The sequence below is a fragment of the Dermochelys coriacea genome, chromosome 10 (assembly GCF_009764565.3).
Source record: "Dermochelys coriacea isolate rDerCor1 chromosome 10, rDerCor1.pri.v4, whole genome shotgun sequence".
In the NCBI taxonomy this organism is placed as follows: domain Eukaryota; kingdom Metazoa; phylum Chordata; order Testudines; family Dermochelyidae; genus Dermochelys; species Dermochelys coriacea.
Window position 1 is genome coordinate 80,954,481 of NC_050077.1, and position 26,818 is coordinate 80,981,298.

The window sequence follows — 26,818 nt, forward strand, 5'->3', positions numbered from 1 at the left end:
CTGACATTTTAAATTTCGTATTATGTAATATAGCACAAGAGCTAAACAATTCAAAACAAAATCATTTCAAAATGAAAAATCAAAATGTTCCATTCAGAAAATGTTCAAACCAGGATGAGTCAGCAAGGTCAGAACTTTTTTTTTCCACTGGTTTTCTTCCTAAACAAAATTTGGGCAAAAGGAACCCGATTTCACAAGATTTTTTGATTTCAAAGGAGTCGCATCTTCTGAAGGAATAGGATTCCGTTGAAATTTCTCAAACCAACTCTACAAGTCACTGAAGCTGGCTGTGACTCAATTCCTCATTATGTCAGAGGGGAATGATCATTCTTCTTTTCTCCTAGCCTTTGTGTGTCTTGTCGTTGAGGCTGTAACCTCTTTGAGGCAGGGACTATCTCTTACCACATGTAAGTACAGCACCCTGCCCAACAGGGCTTGAATGGAGTTCAGCCCTCCAGGTACTACTACAATACAAATAATAAAAGGAGTACTTGTGGCACCTTAGAGACTAACAAATTTATTAGAGCATAAGCTTTCGTGAGCTACATCGTAATGCATCCGATGAAGTGAGCTGTAGCTCACGAAAGCTTATGCTCTAATAAATTTGTTAGTCTCTAAGGTGCCACAAGTACTCCTTTTCTTTTTGCGAATACAGACTAACACGGCTGCTACTCTGAAACTAATACAAATAATAATATCAGATCAAAATACTGGGATTTTTAAAATGTAAATGTTAATTATTCAGATTTTTTTAAATCTCTTCTTATCCCTGTTAGTTTAACTTGGTTTAAAGCCTTTTAAATATACTGAAGGTAAAAAATCTAGAAAATTACCAGATTATTTTTCTTATTAAAAGAACAAAATAAAATGGTCTCTGTATGCAGGATTTGACCTCAGTTTCCCCTTAGGCTGGTGTGGCAGCCACTGCAGGTCTGTGCTCTGTCTCCCATCTCCCTGCATAATGCATCTGCATCCTGGCTCTCTCTGGGCGGGAGAAACAGGCTGATTCATTTCCCTGTCTTTGGGGCCACTTATGGTCCTTCTAGAGGATTCGACCTTGTATGGTACCTTTGGGAAGAATAAAAAAAGGATCAATTTTAGGTAACTGGCAAACTTTTAAAACCTTCTGATGCTTTATCTAGCTTTTATTCTGAGACCTATATGACAAGCTTGAGAGCATCTCACAAGAATGTTTGCTCTTATAAGAGGCCAAAAAAAATGCAGTGAAATAACACACCACTATTAATTACTAAAAATCCTTTAATAACCAACATTATTATAAATTATATGCACATTATGACAAGTACAATTGAGGTCTCTGTTTTTCTTGCCCCATTTTAGAGTGCCAAAAAATGTGATCTTGTTGGGAAAAAAATGAAATCAATGGCACATTTAGTCAACTTGGGACTCCTATGTTGCATACCTGTGCTTACAGTGATAGCAGGGCTTAGTTATTATCTTGAAGGCTCCATTGTTCTTTGAGCTATACTGTATGCAGGATGATTATACACTGTTGAGAAGCATAATACTTTGCTTGCCAAAACAATAACATGTCGGTTACTTAAATGAGGTACTATTTCAGATTTTTATATTTAGATGCCACTAGTAATTGCACATTTGTGACACTCTAATTTGGGCACCAGTTTGCAATGCTGATATTAGAAAGAAAAGAGTTGGCAAATTTTTAAAGGCATTGGAATCCATCAAGTTCTGACCTATAAAAAAGGATGAATTCTAAGTAGCTAGAGGCCAGGTCTGGTCTAAACACAGCCCTTGGATTTCAGAAGTCCTGAATTCTGCTGGCAGCTCTGAAACTGACTTCCTCTGTGATCTTAGCAAATCATGTAACCTCTGCCCTGGTTCCCCATTATAAAATGAGGATAATACTTACCTGCCTCTGTGGGGTGCTGGCTAATATTTGTAAATTGCTTTGAAGCATTAGATAAGTACAAAGTGTTGTTAGGCTGCAGATCACTACTGAGCAATGAGACATCCTAGTATTATCATGGTCTGTCACATGACATAATTTCCATGCCTTGTGAGTAACATTCAAATGAGATTCCCTGTGTTCACTCCCAACCAGATTTCTGCATAGAAATCTAGTGGGTCTGCTGGAGACAGAACTGCAGAGAATAGCTAATCCCCTGCTCTGCCCCCTAAAGCCCTGAGAATCCTATGGAGGTGGAGAGAGGTTCGAGTGAGTGCTCCCCACTTGCAGAGAGACCCCTGGTATATGCGCGCACACACATGGAATTGATGATCTGGCCTCGTACTCATTATATGAGGCAGCCGTGTAGTTCGAATACGGTGCTGGAGTGACCAACAGAAGCAAAGTGGATTTATTACAGGGCTAAGTGCAGTGGGTTATCAATGGCAATGGCTGTCTTCCTCCACACACAATATATAATACAGTCACACAGCTAGCTGCTAATAGGGATTGTCAAGCATTTCCACTTGAAATGTTGAATTCACCTCTCTTCCCCTTTTTAGTTTATCTTCTCAAGCCATGGAAGTGTAAACTGGGAAACTGAAAAAATACGAGCCAAGGAATCCACCCTTTGGAGCCTTGGGTGTCAGAAAGCAGCCAGAGATGTGTCAGGTAAGCTCTTTAGGGGCAGGGACTGTCTTTTTATTCTCTCTGTGTACAGCCCCTAGCACACTGGAGTCCTGCTCCATGACTGAGGCGACTAAGAGCTATGGTCAGACAAATAATAAATAATGACAATCAGAGGGCATTTTATTTTTTGTTATGGAAATTACTTAGGAAGGTTCATCACTTGGAGCCAGACTGAAGCCTGGGGTAAACAGGAGCAACTGAAATTACGTGGAGTGGTGCCAGCTGATGCCAGGGTGGCATGGTGCCCTACGACTCTACCGGCCTGTCAATAGTGGGGATGTCTGTACTGATGGAGCTATAATGCAAACACCCAGTATAGGACCACTGCCCTGCTGCCAGCCTGCTATTACAGCTACGCGGGAGGTTTGCCTCGGTGTAGCTACAGCAGGACACATATCCCCATTGTAGACAGGCCCTTAATAAGTGTTATTCGTTTATTTTGATTTAAGATCAGAAAAAGATGCCTAGCCCAAGCTCTAGGCTTGCTGCCCTCAATGCAATGTATAGGTCAGAACCATATAAAACCAAAACAGCCCCAAGCCCACCCGTACATACCAGCCAGGCAGCAAAGTCACATCACCAAATCCAAACTCCCCGTTGTCTTCAGTTCCCAAAGGAAACACCACCCCACAGCCTGATTTAAAAAAAAAATTAAGAAGAAGAAGAAGAAGAATTGCACAGCTTGCCCTGCAGGTCACTACATTTGCTCTGATTTGGAATGGAGCGGAAGAGAATTCCAAAGTCAAGGGACGTGTCTATCCACAAATGTAGCTAAACCAATGCAAACCCCTGTGTGGACACACTTACACTAGTTTAAAATTGGTTATATTGGAATGTACAGGGGCAAGCTAAACTGCTATCGGCCAGGTTTAAATCAGTTTAAGTGTCCACACAAAGTTGTGCTGATTTAACAATCAGTTTAGAGTCACAGATTTAGTTGAAGTCGTGCAACTCTGTGTTTAGACCAGGCCTAGGGGTCCTTGCAGAGAACTGTATAAATAAGACTGTAATACTGCCAGGAGTTGGTCAGAAAATAGAGGAGAGGAAAGAAAGCATGAACATTTTAATTTTATTTTACGATTTTTTTAATTGAAATTTCATTTTCATTAACATGTCCTGAGCAGTTCAATCACTGGTTGGGAACGGGAGGAGTAGGTGGCATGGGGGTAAATTATGAGCATGTACGGTTTGTGTGTGTTATCAAAAATTTTCAACTGGTTCTAGGATCAGCGTTAAAGGGTCTCAGGGTCTGTTATATTTGTTGGTTATATTTGTCTCTGATGTATAGCTCTGAATTCCCAAACAATTATCTCATTAAGCATTTGTATCTGTGAAAAACCTCCATCCTTAGCTGCAAGACTACCTTGTTTTGATGTTTGAGAATGAAGAGAGAAAGGGGAATTGAGCAGGTAAAAGCCCAGAGAATGATGGCGTGTGGAGAACTCTTTTACTACCTGTAGCACAATAAAAAATACTTGGCAGGGAGTTTGGAAGGGTCTCCTGCTACTCAAGAGTGACCTTTTACCACGTCTGTGCCCTTTATAATACTGGTATGAGAGAGTTGCATTACGAACATCATTCAAACAGGGGTTCACTACCAGAGCAAAGTTATCTCACAGGAGCAACCTCTCTCTTGATATTTACACATTTTTATACATGTCCCTTCCTGACAAGGTAAACATCCAAAATGTTCTACAATAAAGGTAACATTTAATAAGCGGCTGGTTTGCAGTATCACTCAGAAATCTCCCCAAGGGGGCAGCTGCCACTTAAAAGAGACATTCAATGTGATTGGAAAGGTCATACAAATTATAAGTCAGTATTTTAACTATAATAAGCCCATCTAGTTTTCAATAAACTTGTTTAATCCTCAGATAATAAGTTCAGGAGAACACGTTTGTTAGCCACTCAGTTTCAAGCCAAAGATTATGTTCCTAGCAGGAGAAAGCTGCTGCTACTTTTAACAAACTCTAACCTATTAATGGGCGGAATAAATCAATTTCTCTGCCCCAGAAAACGTTGTTTCAAGTGTTTAACAAAAACATTGAGGCTTTGAGCTGCCAGAGCCTCCCTCTAGTGGACTGACCTTGTAATACAGCTTCCTTGTTGGGATCTGTGCCAGAGAGACGTACATACAGCCTGCTGAAGTGCTCATAATAAAGGGTGTCATCTGAATAATTAAATTCGCTGCCATCTAATAATTAATCTCTCACTAGTAGTTTCTAGCCCAATATTCATGGTCATTTTATTTGGTGCTTCTGGCACTTGGGATCTGGTCATTCTAATTAAACGAGAGACACTGTGCACAGACCTGTAACATGCAAGATCTAAACCAAAGCTTCCTAAATTCCGGAGTGAGACTTATTCCGGAGTGAGGCAGTCAAACTGCCGACAACTAAAGCAAGAGTAATGCTGAGAGCTGCAGGTTTTGAGAGCAAGCTAGTAAATAACAAATTAAATCTACTCTGGAGCAGATTATAAACAGGAACAAAACCAAATGCAAAGGCTGGTGCGGGTGTATTGTAAAATCATGGATTGCTTTTTTTTTTTATTGCAAGTGCCTATACATTATACCATACTGCACTAACACAACGTGAATGATGCACAAATACCGCTGAGGACCAATGGCGATAACGGAATTTCTTTCATTCAGTGACAATCTGTGATATAAAGTAGGTTGCTCCCGTTCACTAGCCCAACCAACCAGCATTTAAGGGGCGAGGCACATTTCTGCTGAGAGCCAATCGAGACTTTACAAGCCTGAACTTTTGCCACCCTGAACCAGTTAATACATCCAGGAGGTGTGTCCCAGTCTCACTGACTCCAGCGGAGGAAACTACATTAACTCTTCATGTGCTGAACAACATTCATATCCGAGACATGCTTTTCTGACCGCCTTTTCCGAGTGCACCTGTAAAACGGCGCAGTGCTCAGCAGCCTCCGGAACCAGAGAGCAAAAAGGCCAATTGGAAAAAAAACAAACAAACAAACCCGCCACCCTCGTGGTGAGGTAGTAAATTAATGTTAAATAGAAAGAAAAGGAGGACTTGTGGCACCTTAGAGACTAACAAATGTATTTGAGCATAAGCTTTCCTGAGCTACAGCCCACTTCATCGGATGCATTTGGTGAAAAATACAGGAGAGAGATTTATATACACAGAAAACATGAAACAATGGGTGTTACCATACACATTGTAAGGAGAGTGATCAGGTAAGGTGAGCTGTTACCAGCGGGGGGACCTTTTGTAGTGATAATCAAGGTGGGCCATTTCCAGCCGTTGACAAGAACGTCTGAGGAACGGGGGGGGGGATAAACATGGGGAAAGAGTTTTACTTTGTGTAATGACCCATCCACTCCCAGTCTCTATTCAAGCCTAAGTTAAAAGTATCCAGTTTGCAAATTAATTCTAATTCAGCAGTTTCTTGTTGGAGTCTGATTTTGAAGTTTTTTTGTTGAAGTATTGCCACTTTTAGGTCTGTAATCGAGTGACCAAAGAGATTGAAGTGTTCTCCGACTGGTTTTTGAATGTTATAATTCTTGACATCTGATTTGTGTCCATTTATTCTTGTACGTATAGACTGTCTAGTTTGGCCAATGTACATGGCAGAGGGGCACTGCTGGCACATGATGGCATATATCACATTGGTAGATGTGCAGGTGACAGATTGACAGAGCCAGAAGAGTACCCAGAAGTCACCTACTACAGGACAGGCCCAACAAAGAAAATAACAGAACGCCACTAGCCATCACCTTCAGCCCCCAACTAAAACCTCTCCAACGCATCATCAAGGATCTACAACCTATCCTGAAGGATGACCCATCACTCTCACAGATCTTGGGAGACAGGCCAGTCCTTGCTTACAGACAGCCCCCCAACCTGAAGCAAATACTCACCAGCAACCACACACCACACAACAGAACCACTAACCCAGGAACCTATCCTTGCAACAAAGCCCGTTGCCAACTCTGTCCACATATCTATTCAGGGGACACCATCATAGGGCCTAATTACATCAGCCACACGATCAGAGGCTCGTTCACCTGCACATCTACCAATGTGATGTATACCATCATGTGCCAGCAATGCCCCTCTGCCATGTACATTGGTCAAACTGGACAGTCTCTACATAAAAGAATAAATGGACACAAATCAGACATCAAGAATTATAACATTCAAAAACCAGTCGGAGAACACTTCAATCTCTCTGGTCACTCGATTACAGACCTAAAAGTGGCAATACTTCAACAAAAAAACTTCAAAAACAGACTCCAACGAGAGACTGCTGAATTGGAATTAATTTGCAAACTGGATACAATTAACTTAGGCTTGAATAAAGACTGGGAGTGGATGGGTCATTAAACAAAGTAAAACTATTTCCCCATGTTTATCCCCCCACCCCACCCCTGCTGTTCCTCAGATGTTCTTGTCAAGGGCTGGAAATGGCCCACCTTGATTATCACTACAAAAGGTCCCCCCCCACCCCGCTGGTAATAGCTCACCTTACCTGATCACTCTCCTTACAGTGTGTATGGTAACACCCATTGTTTCATGTTCTCTATGTATATAAATCTCCCCACTGTATTTTCCACTGAATGCATCCGATGAAGTGAGCTGTAGCTCAGGAAAGCTTATGCTCAAATAAATTTGTTAGTCTCTAAGGTGCCACAAGTCCTCCTTTTCTTTTTGCGAATACAGACTAACACCCTGCTACTCTGAAACCTGTTAAAAAGAAAGCTATTTTAAGTGAAATGTTACATGACTGGGTCAAAGTGGAACTGACAGATTAAAGCTTGGTGATGAATTGCAGATCAATTGATCTGCACTGCATCTTGGAACTGCTTCTTCAATAATCATAGACGACCAATAATTAATAAATAAAAGCTAAACAAAAGACCTGAAGGTTGTGTATGAGTTACTGTTTATAACATCAATATAAAGCAGCCTCATAACTCAAGGGTGTCCCAAGGCGTCTCTGGGAAGCACTTCTTGGAAATACACGTGTGTTAGGGCAGGAACAGAAAGCACTTTTACAGAGGTACTTTTTGTGTCAGCTAAAAAATGGCTTAGCTGTGCTGCAAAGAGAGGGCTCACTTCCTGGGTCGCCAAAGCATTCACAGACACGTCTTTTCCTTCCCCCTGCAGCGATGGTTAATTCAGCGGGGATTCACTGTTGATCCATGCCCAGGCATTACCCTTCTGCCTTTGCCAAGCAAGATCAAAGTCCTCTTCAGCCGCCAGTGAGTAAGGATGGCATGTGCAAGACACTGCTTTTTATACAATTAAAAAATGAAGGGTTGTGGATGCTATCAATGACTTAGAATTTACCAGCTGAAACAAGACCAGATGCGCCCCACACCCCACGTTACTCCCGACGCCGGAGTTCAGCTGGAGAGGTTCCCCTCGACCTGCAAGCACTTTTTGGTTTTTGGTCCCCAAATTTCCCCTTCCCTTTTTGCTCGGGGTCCATCTTTTAGCAAACGGTCACTGGGTGTGTGCAGGGGCTGGCTGTCACGCGGCCGGGGAAAGGACACCCCCCCCCCCGACCTCCCCCAACCTTTCCCCCGTGTCCGCGCCTTTGCAAGGGATGTGTTTTCCTTTAAGAGTTAAGAAACTTGAAACCTTGTTTGCGCAACAATCAGTGCAGCAGAGAGCCGCCAAAGTGTCTAGACTGGCACATGATGGGAGGCAGCCAATGACTCCAGTTCTCTCCTAGGGGGCCCTGTGTGTGTTTTAGAAGAACAAAAAAGAGAGAGAGAGAAAGAGAGAGCGAGAGAGAGGGAGAAGGGGAAAGAAAGAAAGAAAGGCACAGTGCTGTTTAAACAGATCCCATCGCAACAGAGCAACCAGAAGTCACTTTTTGGGGTGGGGGCTGCTCCAGGACCATATTCCAGCCGTTCCAACGTGCAGGAGAGTGGATTGGTGTTTTTTGTTGTTGTTTTCCTTAATTAAGGATTTCCAGCCGCTCTCTCCGGGATATTTACAATTTCCATTCATGTGTTGAAACGTGTGTGGGGTTTTTGTTTTTTTTTTAAAGGGAAATAACTCCCAAGTGTCTCCAAGTCTAGGACCCGGTGCCAGTGTACTGATCCAGAGCAGCCGTTTCGGATTTGCCACCTCCCCTGTTACTGTTTTCATGGCAAAGAAATACGGTTGATGGGGCTAGATTTCAAGGAAGGATTTTTGTTTGAGAAACAGCAGCAGCGTTTGCCTTTGACCCCTCTGGCTGCTTTGTCTTTGGCTGCAAATTGCTAGTAAATGCAGGGCATCTCCTGAGCGCCTCCCGGGCCGGCCGCTGCCAAGGAGCGTTTGCAGGCGACCCCCAGTGTTGTGTCGATGTAGCCCCCCGCGGCGCGTCCCTCTGCCCTTTCTTCCTCCCCTCCCCGCCGCCTCCCTCATGTTTCAGCCTTGTTGCAGTCTATCGGCGATTAGCTGTGCAAGGCTTTTGCACGGCCGTGCAAGGGGCCGCCGCTTCAGGCGGGGTGGCGATCGCGGGGCTTGCGCCGGGGAAGGAGCGGGCATCAAATAAAATCCCACCCCCCCCCAAAAAACACCCCCCCCCCGAAATTACCAGCTCCGAGCTGTCGTATGTTCAGGTCCAAACGCGCAGGTCTTGTGCGGCGACTTTGGAGAAGCCGTGTCATCCCGGACAGGGAAGGGGGAGATGGGAGCTCCAGGCACAGCCATGACCACGGGGGTGGCCCCAGCCGCAGCAAAACCCCGGAGAAAAACCCCTCCTCGGAAATCCGCCCGGTAACCCGCACCCTGGCGAGGGACCCAGCGGAGCTGCGCGCCTGGGAGCCGGGCCAGGCGGGCAGGGGGGGCCCCATGGCGGCGCGGGACGGGCCCCGGGGCTGCCCCGGGCAGCGGCTGGCGGAGGACGGGGAAGAGGCGAGCCCGTGGTGGGCGCCGGAGCGCGAGTGCAAAACCGTGACTTGCTGCCTCTTCAAGGAGCGGGAGCCCGGCAGCCCCAGGCCCGCGGGCGCCTCCCCCCGGGACCGGGAGCTGCGGTCCTGCGACTTCCCGCGGCGAGCCCCCCCGGAGCCGCGCAGCCGGGAGGCCAGGTCCCGGCTCCTGCTGCTGGAGCAGGAGCTCAAGTCCGTCACCTACTCGCTGCTGAAGCGGCTGAAGGAGAGGGCGCTGGACAGCCTGGTGGAGGCGGTGGAGTCCCGCGGGGGGATGCCCAGCGGCTGCGTCCTGGTCTCCCGCACCGAGCTGCGCCTGGGGGGCCAGGCGGCGCCCCCGCAGCTGCTCCTGGGCAAGCTGTTCCGCTGGCCGGACCTGCAGCACCCGGCGGAGCTGAAACCGCTGTGCGAGTGCCAGAGCTTCGGGCTGGCCGACAGCCCCACGGTCTGCTGCAACCCCTACCACTTCAGCAGGCTCTGTGGGCCAGGTAAGGAGCGGCCCCGGGGAAGTCTGGGGGTCTCCCTTGGGGGGGGGGGGTGGTCAGAGACATCCCGCGTAAAGGAGACGGGGCGCTGGAGCGGTGTGATTTCACCCCCAGCCCGGCCTAGTGTCCTCCCCCCCCCCAGCTTTGGGAGCAGAGATCGCGCCCCGTCGAGCTGGGGGGGCATGGCACGGAAATTAGCCGGACCTCTAAGCAAGGTGTTGGGAAGCTCTCCTTGTCCCCGCTTGGTTTAATCGCGGCGTACGATTTAAATTTTGAATACAGATGGTTGGGCAACCCAGGTGCACCTGGCGGGCTTGCTAGGTTTGCAGGGCTGGGTCAGTTTTTATTTTTGTGTGTCCTCTTCCCCGCCCCCCCCCCAAGTAAAATTCTTTGCAGGATTTTTTGTTTTAACCATGAGCAAAACCTGTCAGATCTGCATCTGATTAACCGCAATAACTTGCACTTGAATCTGATACCCTTTAAGAAGATCTCTACCCAAAATGCCTATCCCTGATGCATTAAGGATCTAACAATATCCAGGCATGAGAGTTAAGAGGAATATGCAAAGATGCATAAAGGCCTACCCAAGCCAAAAGCCCTAAAGCCAAGAAAATTGGCAACATCACCTTTTTGCTCCTATTTCATGATTAGATTGTAGTTTGCTGTGTAGGCAGCACCAAGAACTATTCATCCCCAGAGGTTTTTTTTCATAAAAGGGAAAGATGGTATGATTGGTGGGTTAGGTGTCTTAAACAAACAACCAACTAACCAAAACTAAAGTGGGGCCAGTGGGAAGGAATATTTTAGTTCTTGCAACGTTGGAGCATTATTTTCTGTTTTAATTAAGATTATTTGTACCCTGGTTTAGGTTTAAGACTTTATGCTCTTTGCTTGGATCAGTAGCCCATCACATATGTTTTAGAAGCCTGTGTTGAAATTTAGCTGTTGATAATTCACAATGGGATAATGTTGAACCGTTTGTGTGGGATCTCCACGCCTCTTGCAGTTAAATGCCTTGACACTTTGTGTGTAGCAGGTTATCCCTAGCCTTGCGGGACCGGATTTTAGGAAGGCACAGAACCTTTTCCCGTGTGCATAATAAATTGTACTTATGTCCGTATGTCAAGTCTGAACTTCCTCCTGATTTTCACCGCTTTGGTGTAGTCCATGAATTGCACCATTGTTTCCAAATGGAGTCAAGGAAACACTCTTAATACGCAGCCAGCCGGTTGATGTTATGAATCGTATTTTTCCACCCATTCAAGGAGTTTGAGAAAGCCTCAGTGCACTGGAACTGTGTGTGCATTTTCAGGCAACCCAGCATAGACACTCCCCTCCTCCCCTGCAGCCTCTGTCTCCCTTTTAGTCTGGCAGGGGCGCTTCTTTCCCATTGTGCAAAGGCCAGTAGGAGGCACTAGTGCAGAGGGAGGAAGGAGGCTGCTCTAAATTGCTGCTGCTCAAATTCTGAGCTGAACAGAAGCCATCCAGGGCATCAGTAGTAGGTCTCAGCCCCAGCCCCCTGCACTCTGCTGGTCTGCACCAGCCACATGACACAAGTGAGTTCGGGGGGCATGGGGCAGAAATGGCAAACTCTGTTGCCCTGGTATCTTGGTGAGAGCCGGCTGAGACCCATTGCTGGTCTACCTACTTGCTGAGATCTGTTGTTTTCGTCCGTCAGGGGCCACAGTAGCATATGTGTGTGTGTAGGTAGGGAGGGAGTGGTAGCAGCCAGCTGGGGCAATAGACTCTACACGAGGCAAAGCCCATGGCGAGTTTGTAGATTTAATCTACTCAGATCCCCGGAATGGATTAACCCCCATAACTGGAGATTGCCTGTGTGAGGATGAGGGGTTTATAAACAATGGGGGAGGCGGTTCCCAAAGCTGGAGAAAGTCTCGTACCCCCCCTTACAATCACCCCTTTTTGTGCTAGCCCTCCCCAAAGGGAGCCAACAGCCCCTCTTTCAGAAGGCGGCGAGGCTCTGGTTGCATTGTGCACATAGCTGGCACTCATTGATGCGTGGCTTGATAAGGCTCTGTGTAATTTCTGTCATTGAGGGAGACAAACTGGACTTTTCCTTGGGCTCTCTCTCCAAACATGCTTTTAAAAGGACATCTGAAAGAGTGGCACTTCCTCCTCTCCCTCCCTCCCCCCCCACATTTTGAGACAGCAGGAAAACTTCCAGAGAGCTGCATTTGTTGAGATCAGTGCTTTGGAGCTATCTGTACTCATTTAAAAGATGCCTTCCTTTGACCCAACAGATCATAGACTGTTTCATGTCTGTGGATGGACATTTTAAGAAATACTTTAATCACTAATACAAGTGATGTTTTTAAAGCCACTTCTCCCAAAAGCCTCCGTGAACTAGGAATAAACCCCAGTCTCTTTGCTTCCCCATTTGTTATTTTGCTCTAATAATAGTAATTTTGTGACTATAAGCTAAATCACACCGAAGGAGACACAACTTTTAAGTGACTTTAGAAGGCAGCCTAGAAAAACATAGGTTTGCTGAAGCAAAGAATACAGGAATTAAACAGACAAAAACTTTTATTTGGCCCAGCATTATCCCCTTTGAATTGAGATCAGTTTCAAGTTATGCTTAAAAAGCCCTTTTTTTTCCTAAGGAGGGTCCCCCTCTGCTATTTAGGTGAAGAAGTGGTGATAATATGCAGTTTGCATATTGCTGGCGCCAGTCTGACTAGCTGTTTATCTGACTGACTGGGGATCTAGGCAATTACTGCTGCCTTTCTTAAAGCTGCAGTGACCCTTTTTTTAACTTCTTCCAGCCAGTTTAGGTTTTATGAGGAGAAGAAAGCACATACTCCTTTGTGATAGCTGTTTTAGTGCAAAGAAAACCTGGCGGAGTGAACCAAATAGCCCACCCTAAATAACGGAAGTTACTTATCCTTTTTCTGTGTAAAAATACAGGGTGAGAATAGAAGAACGAAAGAAATTCCAAGATGGAAAGTCCTGACCAAAGAAAATTCTTAATTTTCACATAGTCTGAAGTTTCTTGAGTTTCATTAGCTCATGCATAAATGCTGTTTTTCTTTTGTTATGAACAGAAATCCTGCAGGACATTAAATATCATGTTAATGTTCCTTTTTCTTGGGAAGAGCTTTTTAATTATTTATTTATTTATTTATTTTGCAAGCAGAAATCCTGTTTAGCTCTGTACCAATTTTTTTTGTAAGAAACTACTGTATTTTATGCAGAGAACTAATGCAGTTCTTTCCCCCTGAAGATTATGATGCCTGAACATGAAATCACATTTTAATTGTAGCAGATGTGTATTTACGTTAGAGAAGGCTACATCTGTAGAAATGTACAGGGTACCTTTTTATGTAAAAGTTTTCCAAACAATGTAGAATGTAAATGAAAACAATGTAAAACCACAAAGAAACAGCACAGATCTCAACTGTCTTTTTATCATTTTCATACTGGCAATTTGTGTTGGGACCCACAAACTTGGGGCTGGATTTTACTCCCATTGAGGGCAATCTGGAAATGAGATTCAGTAAGAGTTGGATCTGGCCTTGATGCCCTTTCTTCAAACATGTCTGTGTGCCTACTCTGGATTCTGATGTGTGTGTTCACATTGGATACCCACCCCTTCATCACTAGGTTTTACAGTTTCAGAGCAGCCGTGTTAGTCTGTATTAGCAAAAAGAAAAGGAGTGGCACTTTAGAGACTAACAAATTTATTTGAGCATAAGCTTTCGTGAGCTACAGCTCACTTCATCGGATGCGTTTACAGTATGTAACTAGCGGAAGGGTGTGAAAATGCTATCTGTGCTTGACAGAGGAAATCTAGTGCTGTGATAGGTCTGTTTTTAGAATGTAAGAAGTACATTTTGCAGACACAAAATGCAATTAGATCTCATTCCTTTAGAATCAGCACAATCTGGAATGTTGGCTACTTTTTTTTGTTCTTTGAAGCTCTTAAATACTTGGGAGAAAGCTGTCTTGCCTGTGCAGATCCTGTGCACTGGAGCAGAGTAAGAGAATTGTGTGCTCTTGTTTTATTATGGTTACTGATGCTCATTTCAAGATGTAGGACCTTTACTCTTGCAGCAGCAGTGAATGACTGCAGTCCAAATCAAAACCATCACTCTATGGAGATTGAGGTTATTTTTAATAAAGTAATCCAAACTGAACTGCAGATAGGTTAGGGAGTCATTGTGTTGCCCAAACTATTTGTTTACAGGTCACTGTAGAAAACACGCTAATCTCAATAGTCTGGGGGGGCCACATCATGCCATTGAATTGTAAGCAGAACTCATTGAAGCCAGTGGGAATTTCTGCTTAACAGGAATTAATTGATATGGCCCTGCCAATAGCATTTGGCTCTCACTTTTTAGAATGTTAAATGTTTAAAAGAAAATTTATATAATGATTAAAAAAAAGAAAGAACATAGGAATGGCCCTGCTGGGTCAGTTTATCAAGTGATCCATCTCCTGTCATGCAGTCCCAGCTTCTGGCAGTCAGAGGTTTAGGGACACCTGGAGCATGAGGCTGTGTCCCTGACCATCGTGGCTGATAGCCATTAATGGACCTCTGTGAACTTATCTAATTCTTTTTTGAACCCGGTTATACTTTTGACCCTCACAACATCCCCTGGCAACGAGTCCCACAGGTTGACTGTGCATTGTGTGAAGAAAAACGTGCTTTTGTGTTTAAACCTGCTCTCTATTAATTTAGTTGGGTGACCCCCTAATTCATGTGTTATGTGAATGGGTAAATAACACTTATTCAGTTTCTCCTCACCATTCATGATTTTATAAACTTCTGTCATATCCCCCATTAGTTTTCTCTTTTCCAAGATGAACAGTGCCAGTCTTTTTAATCCTCCAGTGGATGCTGTTCCATATCCCAAATCATTTTTGTTGCCCATCTCTGTACGTTTTCCAATTCTAATATATTTTTCGAGATGGAGTGATTAGAACTGCACGCATTATTCAAGGTGTGGATGTACCAGGGATTTATATAATGTCATGATGATATTTTCTGTCACTTTCCTAATGGTGCCTCACATGCTATGCTGTTCGCTTTTTTGACTGCTGCCGCACATTGAGCAGATGTTTCCAGAGAACTACCCACAGTGACTCCAAGATCTCTTTCTTGAGCAGTAACATCTAGTTTAAACCCCATCATTTTGTCTGTATAGCTGGGATTATGTTTTCCAATGCACATTACTTTGTGTTTATCAGCACTGAATTTCATCTGCCATTTTGGTGCCCAGTCACTCAGTTTTGTGAGATCTCCTTGTAACTCTTTGCAGTCTGCTTTGGACTAAACTATCTCGAGTAATTTTATATTATCTGCAAACTTTGTGACCTCATTGTTTACCCTTTTTTCCAGATCATTTATGAATATGTTGAACAGCACTGGTCCCACTGCAGATCCTTGGGGACCCTGCTATTTACCTCTCTCCACTGTGAAAACTGAACATTTATTCCTGCCCTTTGTTTTGTATCTTGTAGCCAGTTACTGATCCATGAGAAGACCTTCCTTCTTATCCCATGACTGCTTACTTTGTTTAAGAACCTTTTGTGAGGGACCTTTTCAAAACCTTTCTAAAGGTCCAAGTACGCTATATCTACTGGATCACGCTTGTCCACATGTTTGTTGACCCCCTCAAAGAATTCAAATAGATTGGCAAGGCATGAGTTCCTTTAATAAAAGCCATGTTGATTCTTCTCCAACATATTGTGTTCACCTACGTGTGTGAAAATTCTGTTCTTTGTTATAGTTTCAACCAATTTGCCTGGTACTGAAGTTAGGCTTACCAGCCTGTAATTGTCAGGATTGCCTCTGGAGCCTTTTTAAAAAATCGGCATCACATTAACTATCCGACAGTCATCTGGTACAGAGGCTGATTTAAATAATAGGTTAAATACCACAGTTAGTAGTTCTGTGATTTCATATCTAATTCCTTTAGAACTCTTGAGTGAATCCCGTCTGGCTGTGTTGACATATTACTGTTTAATGTATCAATTTGTTTCAAAATTTCCGCTATTGACACCTTAGTCTGGGACAGTTCCTCAGATTTGTCACCTAAAAAGAAAGGCTCAGGTGTGGGAATCTCCCTCACATCCTCTGCAGTGAAGACCGATGTAAAGAATTCATTTAGCTTCTCCACAATGGCCTTGTCTTCCTTCCTTGAGTGATCCTTTATCATCGCTCATCCAGGGGCCCCACTGATTGTTTGACAGGCTTCCTGATTCTGATGTACTTAAAAACAATTTTACTGTTAGTTCTTATGTCTTTTGCTAGCTGCTCTTCAAATTCTTTTTGGCCTGTCTGATTATACTTTCACACTTTAGTTGCCAGAGTTTATGTTCCTTTGTATTTTCCTCAGTAGGATATGACTTCCAATTTTAAAAATCTCTAATGACCTCTTTTACTCTGTTGTTTAGCCATGGTAGCAATTTTTGTGGTCCTCTGTTTTTTTTTAAATTTGGGGTATACATATAGTTTGACTCTTTTATGGTGTTTTTTTAAAAATTCCATGCGGTTTGCAGGCATTTCACACTTGTGACTGTTCCTTTTACTATCTTTTTAACTAGCCTCCTTGTTTTTGTGTAGTTCCCTTTTTTGAAGTTAAATGTGGTAGGTTTCTTTGGTATTTGCCTCCCTACAAGGATGTTAAATTTAATTACATTATGGTTGCTATGACCGTGCGGTTCAGCCATATTCACCTCTTGAACCACATCCTGTGTGCCACTTAGGACTGAATCAAGAATTGCCTCTCCCCTCATGGGTTCCAGAACTAGCTGCTCCAAAAAGCAATCATTAATGTGTCTAGAAATTTTATCTCTGCATTCGGTCCTGAGGTGACAGTCAATATGGAGATAGATGAAATCCCCCATCGTTGGGTTTTCTGTTTTTGTAGCCTCTCTAATCTTTCTGAGCATTTCACAATCACCATCACCATCTTGGTCAGGTGGTAGGTAGAATATTCCTACTGCTACTCTCATTATTCAAGCCTGATCAATTAAAGAAAAGTCTGACCAATTAAAGGGTGTTATTGTACAGCCATTATTTTCTTGAGTAGTCCTTATCTATGCAAGTGGTCCAAGAGCTATGTAGGTGGCCCTGGTTCAAAAAAGCATTTAAGCACATGTTCAACTTTGAGTCAACTGTCAGTAGACCTACTCATGTTTAAAGCTAAGCACATGCTTAAGTACTTGGTTGAATCAAGGCTGGTGTAGTATAGCTAGATTGGATAACATGCCATTATGGTAGGCTATTACTACTGACCTTTTATTCTATCTAGGAAGTTATAGGGACAGACCTAAGTTGCTTCATTGGGTTTACTAGATTTATATTGGTATGAATGAGATCAGAATCTGGATCATAATGTTTTCTTTTATGTCCTACGATAGTGTTTTTTTATTGATGCTATGCAGTTTCTTAGTCTTTGTGGCACAATATCCAGCTAATTCTTGTTAAGCCCATGTTTATGTTTTGAAATAGGAATATTTTAGACAGATGACCAGATGATAAAAGCCAAACTTTTCAAAAGAGACTGATGGTTTTGGGTAACTGGATTTTTGGAGATGCTCTAAAGGAGCCTAATTTCCAGAGGGTGGGTGCTCAGCACTTCTGGAAACCCCTTACAGGTGTGTTAAATTGAGCACCAAAAATCACCGGCTGCTTTTTGAAGTATCTTGGCCAAGAGTTATTTGCATATGACTTTTCTGCCATGTAATAAATGGGGATTTACCTTACCACCAAAATATTACTTCCTAGGAGGGAAAACTTGAGGGTTTGAACTTTTAACCTGATAGAGCACTAATATCAGGTCTTGTTTTTCCAGAGTCTCCCCCGCCTCCTTATTCTCGGTTGTCTCCTCATGACGAGCAAAAGCCACTGGGTAAGTATTTTCTCTTTACAAACTCTTAGGACATTCACGGTTCATAACCAAAATGTTGTATTGTTTTCTACTGGGGTCGTTTCCAGCCTGGTGTGTAAGGCAAATGTCAAAATATAGGAACGTGGAGCTCATTGCTAATTCTGAACAAGCATCAGCTGACAAGTTATCAGAAATACACAATAAAAATAAAATCTTCGGTATATTTTTTATCATATCTTTATTACCAAGGGTTTTATATATGAATACACATCTGTATTTTTCAGAATAAATCTGCATTCAGGTGAATCACTGTCATTATTAATGAAGATGTAATGACTGGTTATCAGAGTTAAATTTTTTATTGGCTATTAGATTGGATTTCAGCCTGGAGTGGGGGTCAGAACTCCTGGGATCTATCCCCAGCTCTGTAACTGTCCTGCTCTCTCACCTGAGGCCTATCACCCTGTAAAATAGGGACGATTATACTTTCACTATAAAGTTCATTAAGGTCTCCAGATGAAGAGTGCTATGTAAGAGCTAAGGATTATTAGTACAGTGTTTATTAAGAGACACAAGCTCTTTAAGCTCCATACTGTAAAACATTTGAATGGAATTTCATTTTTTCCAATGAATTATTCCGACTTTTAAAAATATCATTTAAATAAATCTGGTCACAGCGAGGCATAAGATGTGACCTACTTTAAAATTGGCAAAATTCAATAGCGAATGCCTTCCAAAGCGCATATTCCCTTAGTAGATGATGTGCCAAATTCTGCCCTGGCTTTCACGGTATCCAGGTAAATAGAAAGTAACAAGTGCACCTCAAAGGGGGGAAATTTGATGTGGTTATTTTGAGAGACTCTGTAGGCAATGGGCCAGATTCTTCCAATGATAGTCACTTTGAGTGGTATCTTACTCCTCCAGTTCTCCCATGGTCAGTAATGCTGGCTCACAAAAGCGGAAGTACACAAAGAAAGACATGTTCATCACAGAGCTGTTAGAATCACGGGGTGGGGGGGGGAATGAGGAAACATTCAGAATTTGCCAATTAGATAAGGACACACTTGGCAAATACCTTACTCTGAGGTCTCAAAGGGGTTTAGAGAGGGCCCACTCTTGAACTCTCTGTGCACCCAGGAACACCAGACTGGGAATTGTGAGGTCATACAGGACTGAGGAAAGATTTCAAAATGGCAACTTTAATCTTTTCTAAAAAAAACCCCAGAACAAGCTAACAAGAAAACCGAGCAACCAAAAAAATCCCAGCAAAAGCTAAAGGCTGGACCATGGTGGGCACAGTGCACCTATGCAGAGGCCTAATGGGAAGTGAGAACCTCTTTTACACTCCTTATTTAGGCTATTCAGACCTTGGGCCGGGCTGCTGAAGAGCACATGGGTGTTGTGTACCTGGTACTCTCTACATCGGTGGCGGGCAACCAGCGGGCTGCACATGGCCCGCCAGTGGATTACCCTGACGGGCCGCAGGTTGCCTACCACTGCTCTACATCCTGGAGCAGGTAGGCAGGGAGGGGTGGGTAGTGCCAGCTGAGCTGGTGTGGTAAGTTTCTTAATTCCCCGACGGTCTGGGCCAGCAGCAAATTACTAACTCCCAGAGCAAGGGAATTAGGGAGGGAGCTGTGTCCTGGCAGGGTGTTTCTGAGTCACAGTGTTTCCTGGGATTACACTTGGGGTGGTGCAGTGCATTGGCTGCCCCTTGCTGAGAGGGACAATCTGACCCGGAGAAGTGGCTCACAGTGGTTTTTGCAGTAGAGGAGAGTATGCTTCATGGCTACTGGTTCACACCAGAGGTCCAGCCATAGCATATCCCGGAAATAGAAAGGGCTGGTCGTGTAAGTTGACATTACATAAGAAAAATAAGCTCAAAATTAATTCCTTTTAGAAGCTGCTTGTGCTGCAGGTATGGAAAACAGTGAGATGTGCTTCGTGGGTTTATTTGACTGAAAAAATAATATGTGAGCAAACATTTGAGCGCTTAATTAAAGGGGTAAGCAAGAGAGAATAACAAGGACTCTTAACTTGTTAAAACAAAGTTTCCTTAGCTTCAGCAAAGAGGAAGGAAGGAAAGAAGCAAGAATAAACAGCTTCAAGAATTTTAATGGTGATAATTAGGTATAGTAACTATGAATTGTTTAGAAGCTTAACGTAACTTTATCCAGTACGCACCAAGTTTCTACTTGTTTAATCAACTGAACTGTAGTTATATTTGTGGTCGAAGCAATTGAAACTTTTCATTTTTGCATGTCAGAGAAGAAAAGTTAAGCACTTACTTTCCGCCCTGGGTCAGCAGCAGTTTCACTGTGGAAGGTGTGGGCAGGCAAAGTGGCACAATATGTCCGTGAGCGGGTGCAGTGTGCTTGTGGCACAAAAGTACTAAATGTTCTTCTTCTGTTTTCCAGATCTATCAGATTCCACGTTGTCTTACACTGAAACAGAGGCTACTAACTCACCAAACATCACTCCTGGAGAATTCTCAGGTTGGCAGACATTAACACATCAGCTGTTGAATGGTTATTGTGTTGGAGCTGTACTTGCTGGTTTTAGCAGAAGAGCAGAACTAAATATAGTTTTGTATGTGAGATTCTCAGGGAAAACAGAAAAAAAATGAAGGGGCTGTTCAAGTTGGTTGGTCAAATAGAGCTTTTTGCACAATCCAAGCTGTATTAAAATGTTGTTAATTGTCTGATGCACCCTTGGAAAAGCAAGGAGATTTGGAGTTAGGGCAAGAACCTCATTCCTACTCTGGAGGGTGATAAAATCACCCTCTGTTAAAAGATCCTGCTCAAACCTTGACACAGAAGGGTGAGTTAAGAATGGTCTCTTAGTGCCAGATATTTTATTATAAAAAGAATGAATGGGCAGTTCAGATTTAATGGAGTTTTTTGTACTGTCTCTGGTGAATACTTACAGCATGAATTAACTGTTGTGTTTCAGGACTTAGTGTGCAAACCCTTGCTCAGGCGAGCAGAATCTTCTATCCCATACAGTCCTGTTGAAGCCAGTGAGCAAGAGTTTGCAAAATGCGGCCCATAGCCCCGTCTTCTGGAATTGGCTCCCCACCATCTGTGCAGAACCTCATTGATTTTAATGGGGCTTCACGTAGGCCGAAAGGTCAATTCGCTGGCAAGACTTTGTAGGCTTGGAGACTTAGATTGTAAGATGCTTTGGACAGGAACCATGGTGCAATTCCATGGAATTCATCCCTGGGGTAACTCCATTTACTGCAGTGGAGTGGTGGGCCGAACCATTCTTTCTGGTGAAGCTCAGACAGCAGGGATAAAATGTTGGCGGAATGGCTGGCGAACCTTTCATGTTCAATCAATGGCACGTGCACTTATGTAGTGGGTGTCCTTTGATTGTTCTTTTGTAACGGTTCACAGAATTACAGAATTCATGTCTGTTAGGTCAACTTGCCCATTCCTTTGCCAGCCTGAGATTTTCCCATACGGTATATCCTCTAGTGCAGGTGTTCCCAAACCATAACGATACGTGAGCTTGATGTTCCATCCATTCACAGCAGTTTTTAAAACAGTGGTTCACGAACCAATAAAGTCCAGGAGCTGATGCTCTAGTCCTTATGGCTCCTTTGCCTAGTAGTACTGTTTTATCACACCTACGTGTGATTATTCCAGAATTACATATCTGAAAGATACAGCTACTTTTAATTAGTTTTGGTAGTGGCTGTTAATACAGCTCCCATGTAGTGCAGTATTAGAGATGAGTCTTGTTTGTTTTGTTCAGTGACAAGGCGAGCCCAGATTGGCAAGGCTCAATTTTTAAATACACCAAAAGGTATGAGCTTTCTTGTCCCTTTGTTTTCTTAATCCCAATTTTGCTGGTTATTGGGTTTACAGACATGCTTAAAGATCATCAGAGGATTGTGGCTCCCCCTAGGGGACTGAATGATGTTGCCTGTATAATAGTGTTAGGAGACTGCCTCTTCGCCCTACTCCTTTTATCTTGTCGAAGAGTTTATCACAGGCTTTGGGAGAGTGATGTATTTCTTGGGGTATTTAAATAGTTCCATACCACATGGCATTTTAAAGAGGAATGTCGTGTTGCTTGGCACTGCAGCACAATAATAACTTAGCGCTCTTCTCCCTTACATATTTTTTCATTTTCATTGCCCTTTAGGGTTCTTTTGGTACAGAACATGTCTTGGTGTTTTGACAAACTGAATCAAATGTGCCTGTTGTCAATTGTCCATAGCAGGGGAAAACTTGATAGTGGGGAGTTGGATTGTTTTGAGTTTCATTGTAATAAATATATGTTTGCAATTTCTAACAAATTCCTTGTGCTGTGTATTAGTTCATAATGCTTCTGATGTCCCTAGCTTTTATAGCACTTTGATGATAGCCATTAATTGTACCTGCAGAATTTTAGAAACAGAGTTCCTATGGATGGTGTTGGTTTAGTTACTGTGTTATCTGACAGGTTTCAGAGTAGCAGCCGTGTTAGTCTGTATTCGCAAAAAGAAAAGCAGTACTTGTGGCACCTTAGAGACTAACAAATTTATTAGAGCATAAGCTTATGCTCTAATAAATTTGTTAGTCTCTAAGGTGCCACAAGTACTGCTTTTCTTTTTGCGCTTTCTGAGTTAGACATCCGGAAGGTTTTCCGCAGTAGAAGAGATATTTTAGCTTTTACTTGAACAACATAATGTTAACGTGACCAGGATTGCACTGAAATTGGATACCTTCTCTCCCACTGTGTAGTTTCAAGTGGTGCAACTCTTAATAAGAGTCTGGGGCTAGGTGATTTATTTTTTCCCAGTGGCCATGGTTACAGATAGAGGATAAGAGTTTCATTGAAATTAACCCATGTATGTTGTCAAGCAGGAAGTGAAAAACTTAACATAGAACAATGTAAGTGCCATATTTTGGTCTGTTTAGTTCCTGGTGCAACCTACATATATGCAATGACATACAAAACTTATGTCTGCCATGCCTTCTCCATGTATCTAAGAAACCAAAGTGTGCATTTAACTCCTGTTCCAAAAATAAGAAAACTTTGGATCTAGCATCAAGCTGCTACTATTTATTACTTTAGCTTTGATCACCAAAAATGCTTTTCCTACTAAAACCACAAAATTCACTTTCTGGTAACAAAGAGGTCCATTCTTCACTGTTGTTAGTTTAACTTCTAGCCAGGAAGTTTTAGCAAGAAGTCAAATGGTTATCTCTGTAAAACAAAACAAAACCCCTCTCCTTTTGAACTTGGCCTGATTTTCATGAGCACAGTATTGATCCTAGCAATCTTGAAAAGTCTCTAATGAACCAGCAAATCCACTATGAAAATTGAAAAGTATGGGTGGCTTAATCATAGCCTGGAAAAGGACACACGAAAGCTAATCTTATCTTTTCTCTTTATCAAAAGCCTTCTTAAGATTGCATTGGAAAAAACAGACATTTATCAAGCTATAAAGGAAAGCTTCTTAAATGTATTGTGCAGAATGTTCACACTTTTGTTCTGTGCAAATGCACACAACAGTGGAATCCCTGGACCCTCCCTCAGCTGCGGCTTAAAACATTTTGGTCTGTAAAGTACTCCGGGATGATGCTGTGCCAAGCGTACTCTCCCATGAGCAAGTAACCCGTAAAGGCAGCACAGTCTGGAGTCTGGGCTGGTGCTTCTGGTTTCTTGATAAGATAAGACAGGTTTTGAATATTAGGATTGCACAGAAAAGGCAAATACGAATGTTTGGTTCCAAAGTCTCCAGTCTCTTAGTTCAAGTAGCCGCAGATTTAGGGTTAGGGAGTATAAAGAGAGGTCACGTATTTTCCTCATTGGAGTTATTTCCCTGCTATATATTATTACTGCTGATTGTTGTGGGTCTTTATTTAAGGAGGTGGGGGGGACAGGACAAGTAGGTCTTGATCCTGCAATGGCCTGAGAACATCAGAAAGACTGGTACACATGCTTACATTAAGCATATGCTTAAGGGCCTTCTTGGATCAGGACCGGAATGCTCAGCCCTTTTCAGAATCAAGTCCTTATCTGTGCACACGCACACACACTCATGCACACACGTGTGCACATACAGACTGACACATGGCTCAGTCATGAGAAGGGACGTGTGGTTGGTCCAGTGATGGCCAGGTCGAAACTTTGGTAAGAATGACTTATGTGTTGCTAGTAGAACCGCTCAGTGTGAGCAGGACCCAGCTGTGGGCCCCGATCCTTGGAGTCGTTATGTGATACCCGGCAGGGGGGCTGGCTGCTCATGCTCCAGTGCACAGGTGAGTGGATGATAAGTATGAACACAAGTGAAGTCAGACTCAAACAATGTGCAATCTTCCGTCTTCAGCAGACGCTCTCCTTGCCTACTCTCTTACTTGCAAGTCAAAGGGCAGAAAAGGGATGGGCGTGACAGTGCTATTCTCTCAGGCTTCTCCCCCCGCCTTGCCCCACCCCACCCCAGACTTGCTCTTCTGCTGCTAGTCATGGGGAGCTTGGCAGCCATCCATTAGTACTCTCATTAGTGCCCTGCTCACTACTGTTTACCTTGCACTTGTGCATGCAACACACTGCACCAGAGCTGAGCAGCATACCCACCCTAACTGACTGCAGAGAGCAAATCTCCAGATTGGGTCCACTGTGCTGCGATGTTCACCCCTGGGCTCCTTGCAGTCCCATGGGGAGAAGGTGGGGCCTGCTAGTTCAAAGGACAAAAAACACCAACAGCCCAAAATCAAAACCTCAGCCCCATGACTCATCATTGATGGAACATTAGTAGTAATTTTTTCCCCAGACAGTTGGCTCCTGTTCGAAATGCCAAGAAGCTGTTGTACCCATTAGACTTGCCTGGCATTTAGAGGGTTACGCTGTTGTGGAAACTGGTTCTTTACTGTTGTGACACGCTCAAGCAGATGGAGCCATGCCTTGCAGTAGGCACTGTGTAGGATGGTCCATGGGACAGTGGAATTTGCTCACCTTCCTAGGACCCTGAGCACGGAGGGATGTCTTCTCCTGCACAGCTAGCTTTTCTAAACCCCATAGCCTGGCACTTCATTATCGTCCACTGCCAAGCACACAGCAGGCTGTACATCAGCTCAATGTCTGTCCGGCTAGTCAGCTGTAATAAATTAATGTGAACAGTGACTCTCAGTTCTAATTTAGTGGGGCTGTCAACTCCTCCTGGAGTCTGGACGGGTATATGCTATAAGCTGTATGAAGAGTAGTGGCTGTGTTGGGGGGTATTATCCCTAGTATTGTGCATACTACAGTTTTCCAGTCTCCTTCTCTTAGAGCTTTGCATCTCTAGCATTTCAACAGCAAATCTGACTTCCTAACAGGCTCGGTCTGTCCCTCGGTTCTCATTCCGTCATCAGACTAAGTTCCCAGTGGCCCAAATCCTGAATGGGGCTGAGCATCTGTAACTTCCAGGAACTTCAGCAGGGGTTCCAAATGCTCAAGCACCACTCAAGATGGGTCCCATTTGGAGCTTACTCTGAGTACTGACCATATCCCCATTCTTTCCCCAGTGCTTTGAGTGGAGCCAATCAGCTTGATGGCATGCACCTAGCTTAATCACATAGCAAATAACCCCATTCCCACTCCTAGGAGCTGAGCTACATCATTTCCATATGAAGATCCCCGTTCAGTGGATTGTGGTGCTTGAGTCTTCCGGCCTTTCAGTCCTTTTTAAGCTTTAATTTGGCTTCACAGGCAAGTGAATGTCATCTAGTGGGTAGAACCTGGGGTTGGGAGTCAGGACTCCTGGTTTCTATTCCTGGCACTGTCAGTGACTCACAAATTCCCTTTCACTTTTCCACGCCTCAGTTTCTTCATCTATAAAATTGGGTTAATAGCATATACTTCACAGGGACCTCAGATGTTCATTAATGATTTGAAAACATACTGATTTTGGTTGGGTGGAAGGTGAAAAATATTATTGTCTTTATTATTATCTATGATAGACTAAAGCCTGGAGCAGTTAGCTGCCCTCTGGGGCTTCAAGAGCAAGCAGAGGTATTGGGATGCTAGATTCCTTTTGGAACAACAGTAGAAGGGCATAAATATTAGATGCAGAAACAGGCTGGCATCAGCTTTGCAGTAACTGTGGGTGAAATTCACTCCTGTGCAGGGGGCCATGGGACATTTAACCCAGTGTGCACACATTATGCCAGACGGAGATCGGTCTGTGTGCCTCCACGGAAACTGTTCAGTGAATAATGGGTGGTGCCCTGTTCCATGCCAGAGTCAGTGCCAAGCTTCTGTGAAGGCTGTTTTCTCTCAACATGAGCAGCTAGTCTCCACGACTTCTCATGTGTCGCTACGTGCCTGTTCTTTATTTCTTTCTTAATCAGGGGTTGTATAAATCTTTGTGTTGTGCTTATGGAAATTCTTTCGAGAATTGAGTGTTTGCTGCAAAGTGCTAACCCTGGGTGTCAGTATTGTCCAAAGGGAAACTTTATTCCCTTCGTAGAGTGTGTGTCTGTGTTACATGTGTAACGATGCCTACTGATCCAATGTAATTCAGTTTTATTTTCTACCAGGCCTGCATAACCTGTGAGCCCCACCCTGTAAGATGTTGCACACCTCCAAGCTCCTGTTTGGAGTCAGTATTCTTGGGTGGACTTTTGGAGTCAATATTCTGACTCAGGAGGCAATAAGCACCTTGCAGAGTCACGTACAATACGTCAAAGTGATTTCGAGTTAAATACTGCGTAAAAGCAAAGGGGGCGGGGGGAAGATAAGAACTACAGGAAAGGGAAAAAAACGAGTTATGGGCCAAGAATTGAAATGAAATGGAGAGACGGTGGATGGGGAGATAGACAGGAAAGCAGCTGCAGATGGCAGGAGCTGAAAAGGAGAAGGCTCTCGCGCTAATAATGGCAGATGTTGTGGAGCAGATGTGGGCAAACGCAGCAGACATTTTTCCGCATGCATTCTTCTGGATTTTAAAATTATTCACTTCTGCTGTGTTCACACC

At 43.6% G+C, this 26,818-nt stretch overlaps 1 protein-coding gene across 2 annotated transcripts in view; it reads left to right on the forward strand.

Moving 5' to 3' along the window:
• Window positions 1-8,217: 8,217 nt before the first annotated feature.
• The window catches only part of SMAD6 (SMAD family member 6), a 79,223-nt gene continuing 60,622 nt past the window's right edge, over window positions 8,218-26,818 (forward strand). The window contains exons 1-3 of one of the 2 annotated variants that reach the window (XM_038420800.2): window positions 8,219-10,009; window positions 17,830-17,886; window positions 20,283-20,360. In XM_038420800.2, coding sequence (XP_038276728.1) covers window positions 9,205-10,009; window positions 17,830-17,886; window positions 20,283-20,360 — 940 coding nt within the window. In that variant the 5' untranslated portion in view covers window positions 8,219-9,204. Of the gene's footprint in view, window positions 10,010-17,829; window positions 17,887-20,282; window positions 20,361-26,818 lie in introns of both variants that reach the window. The other variant, XM_038420801.2, reaches the window with a different exon arrangement.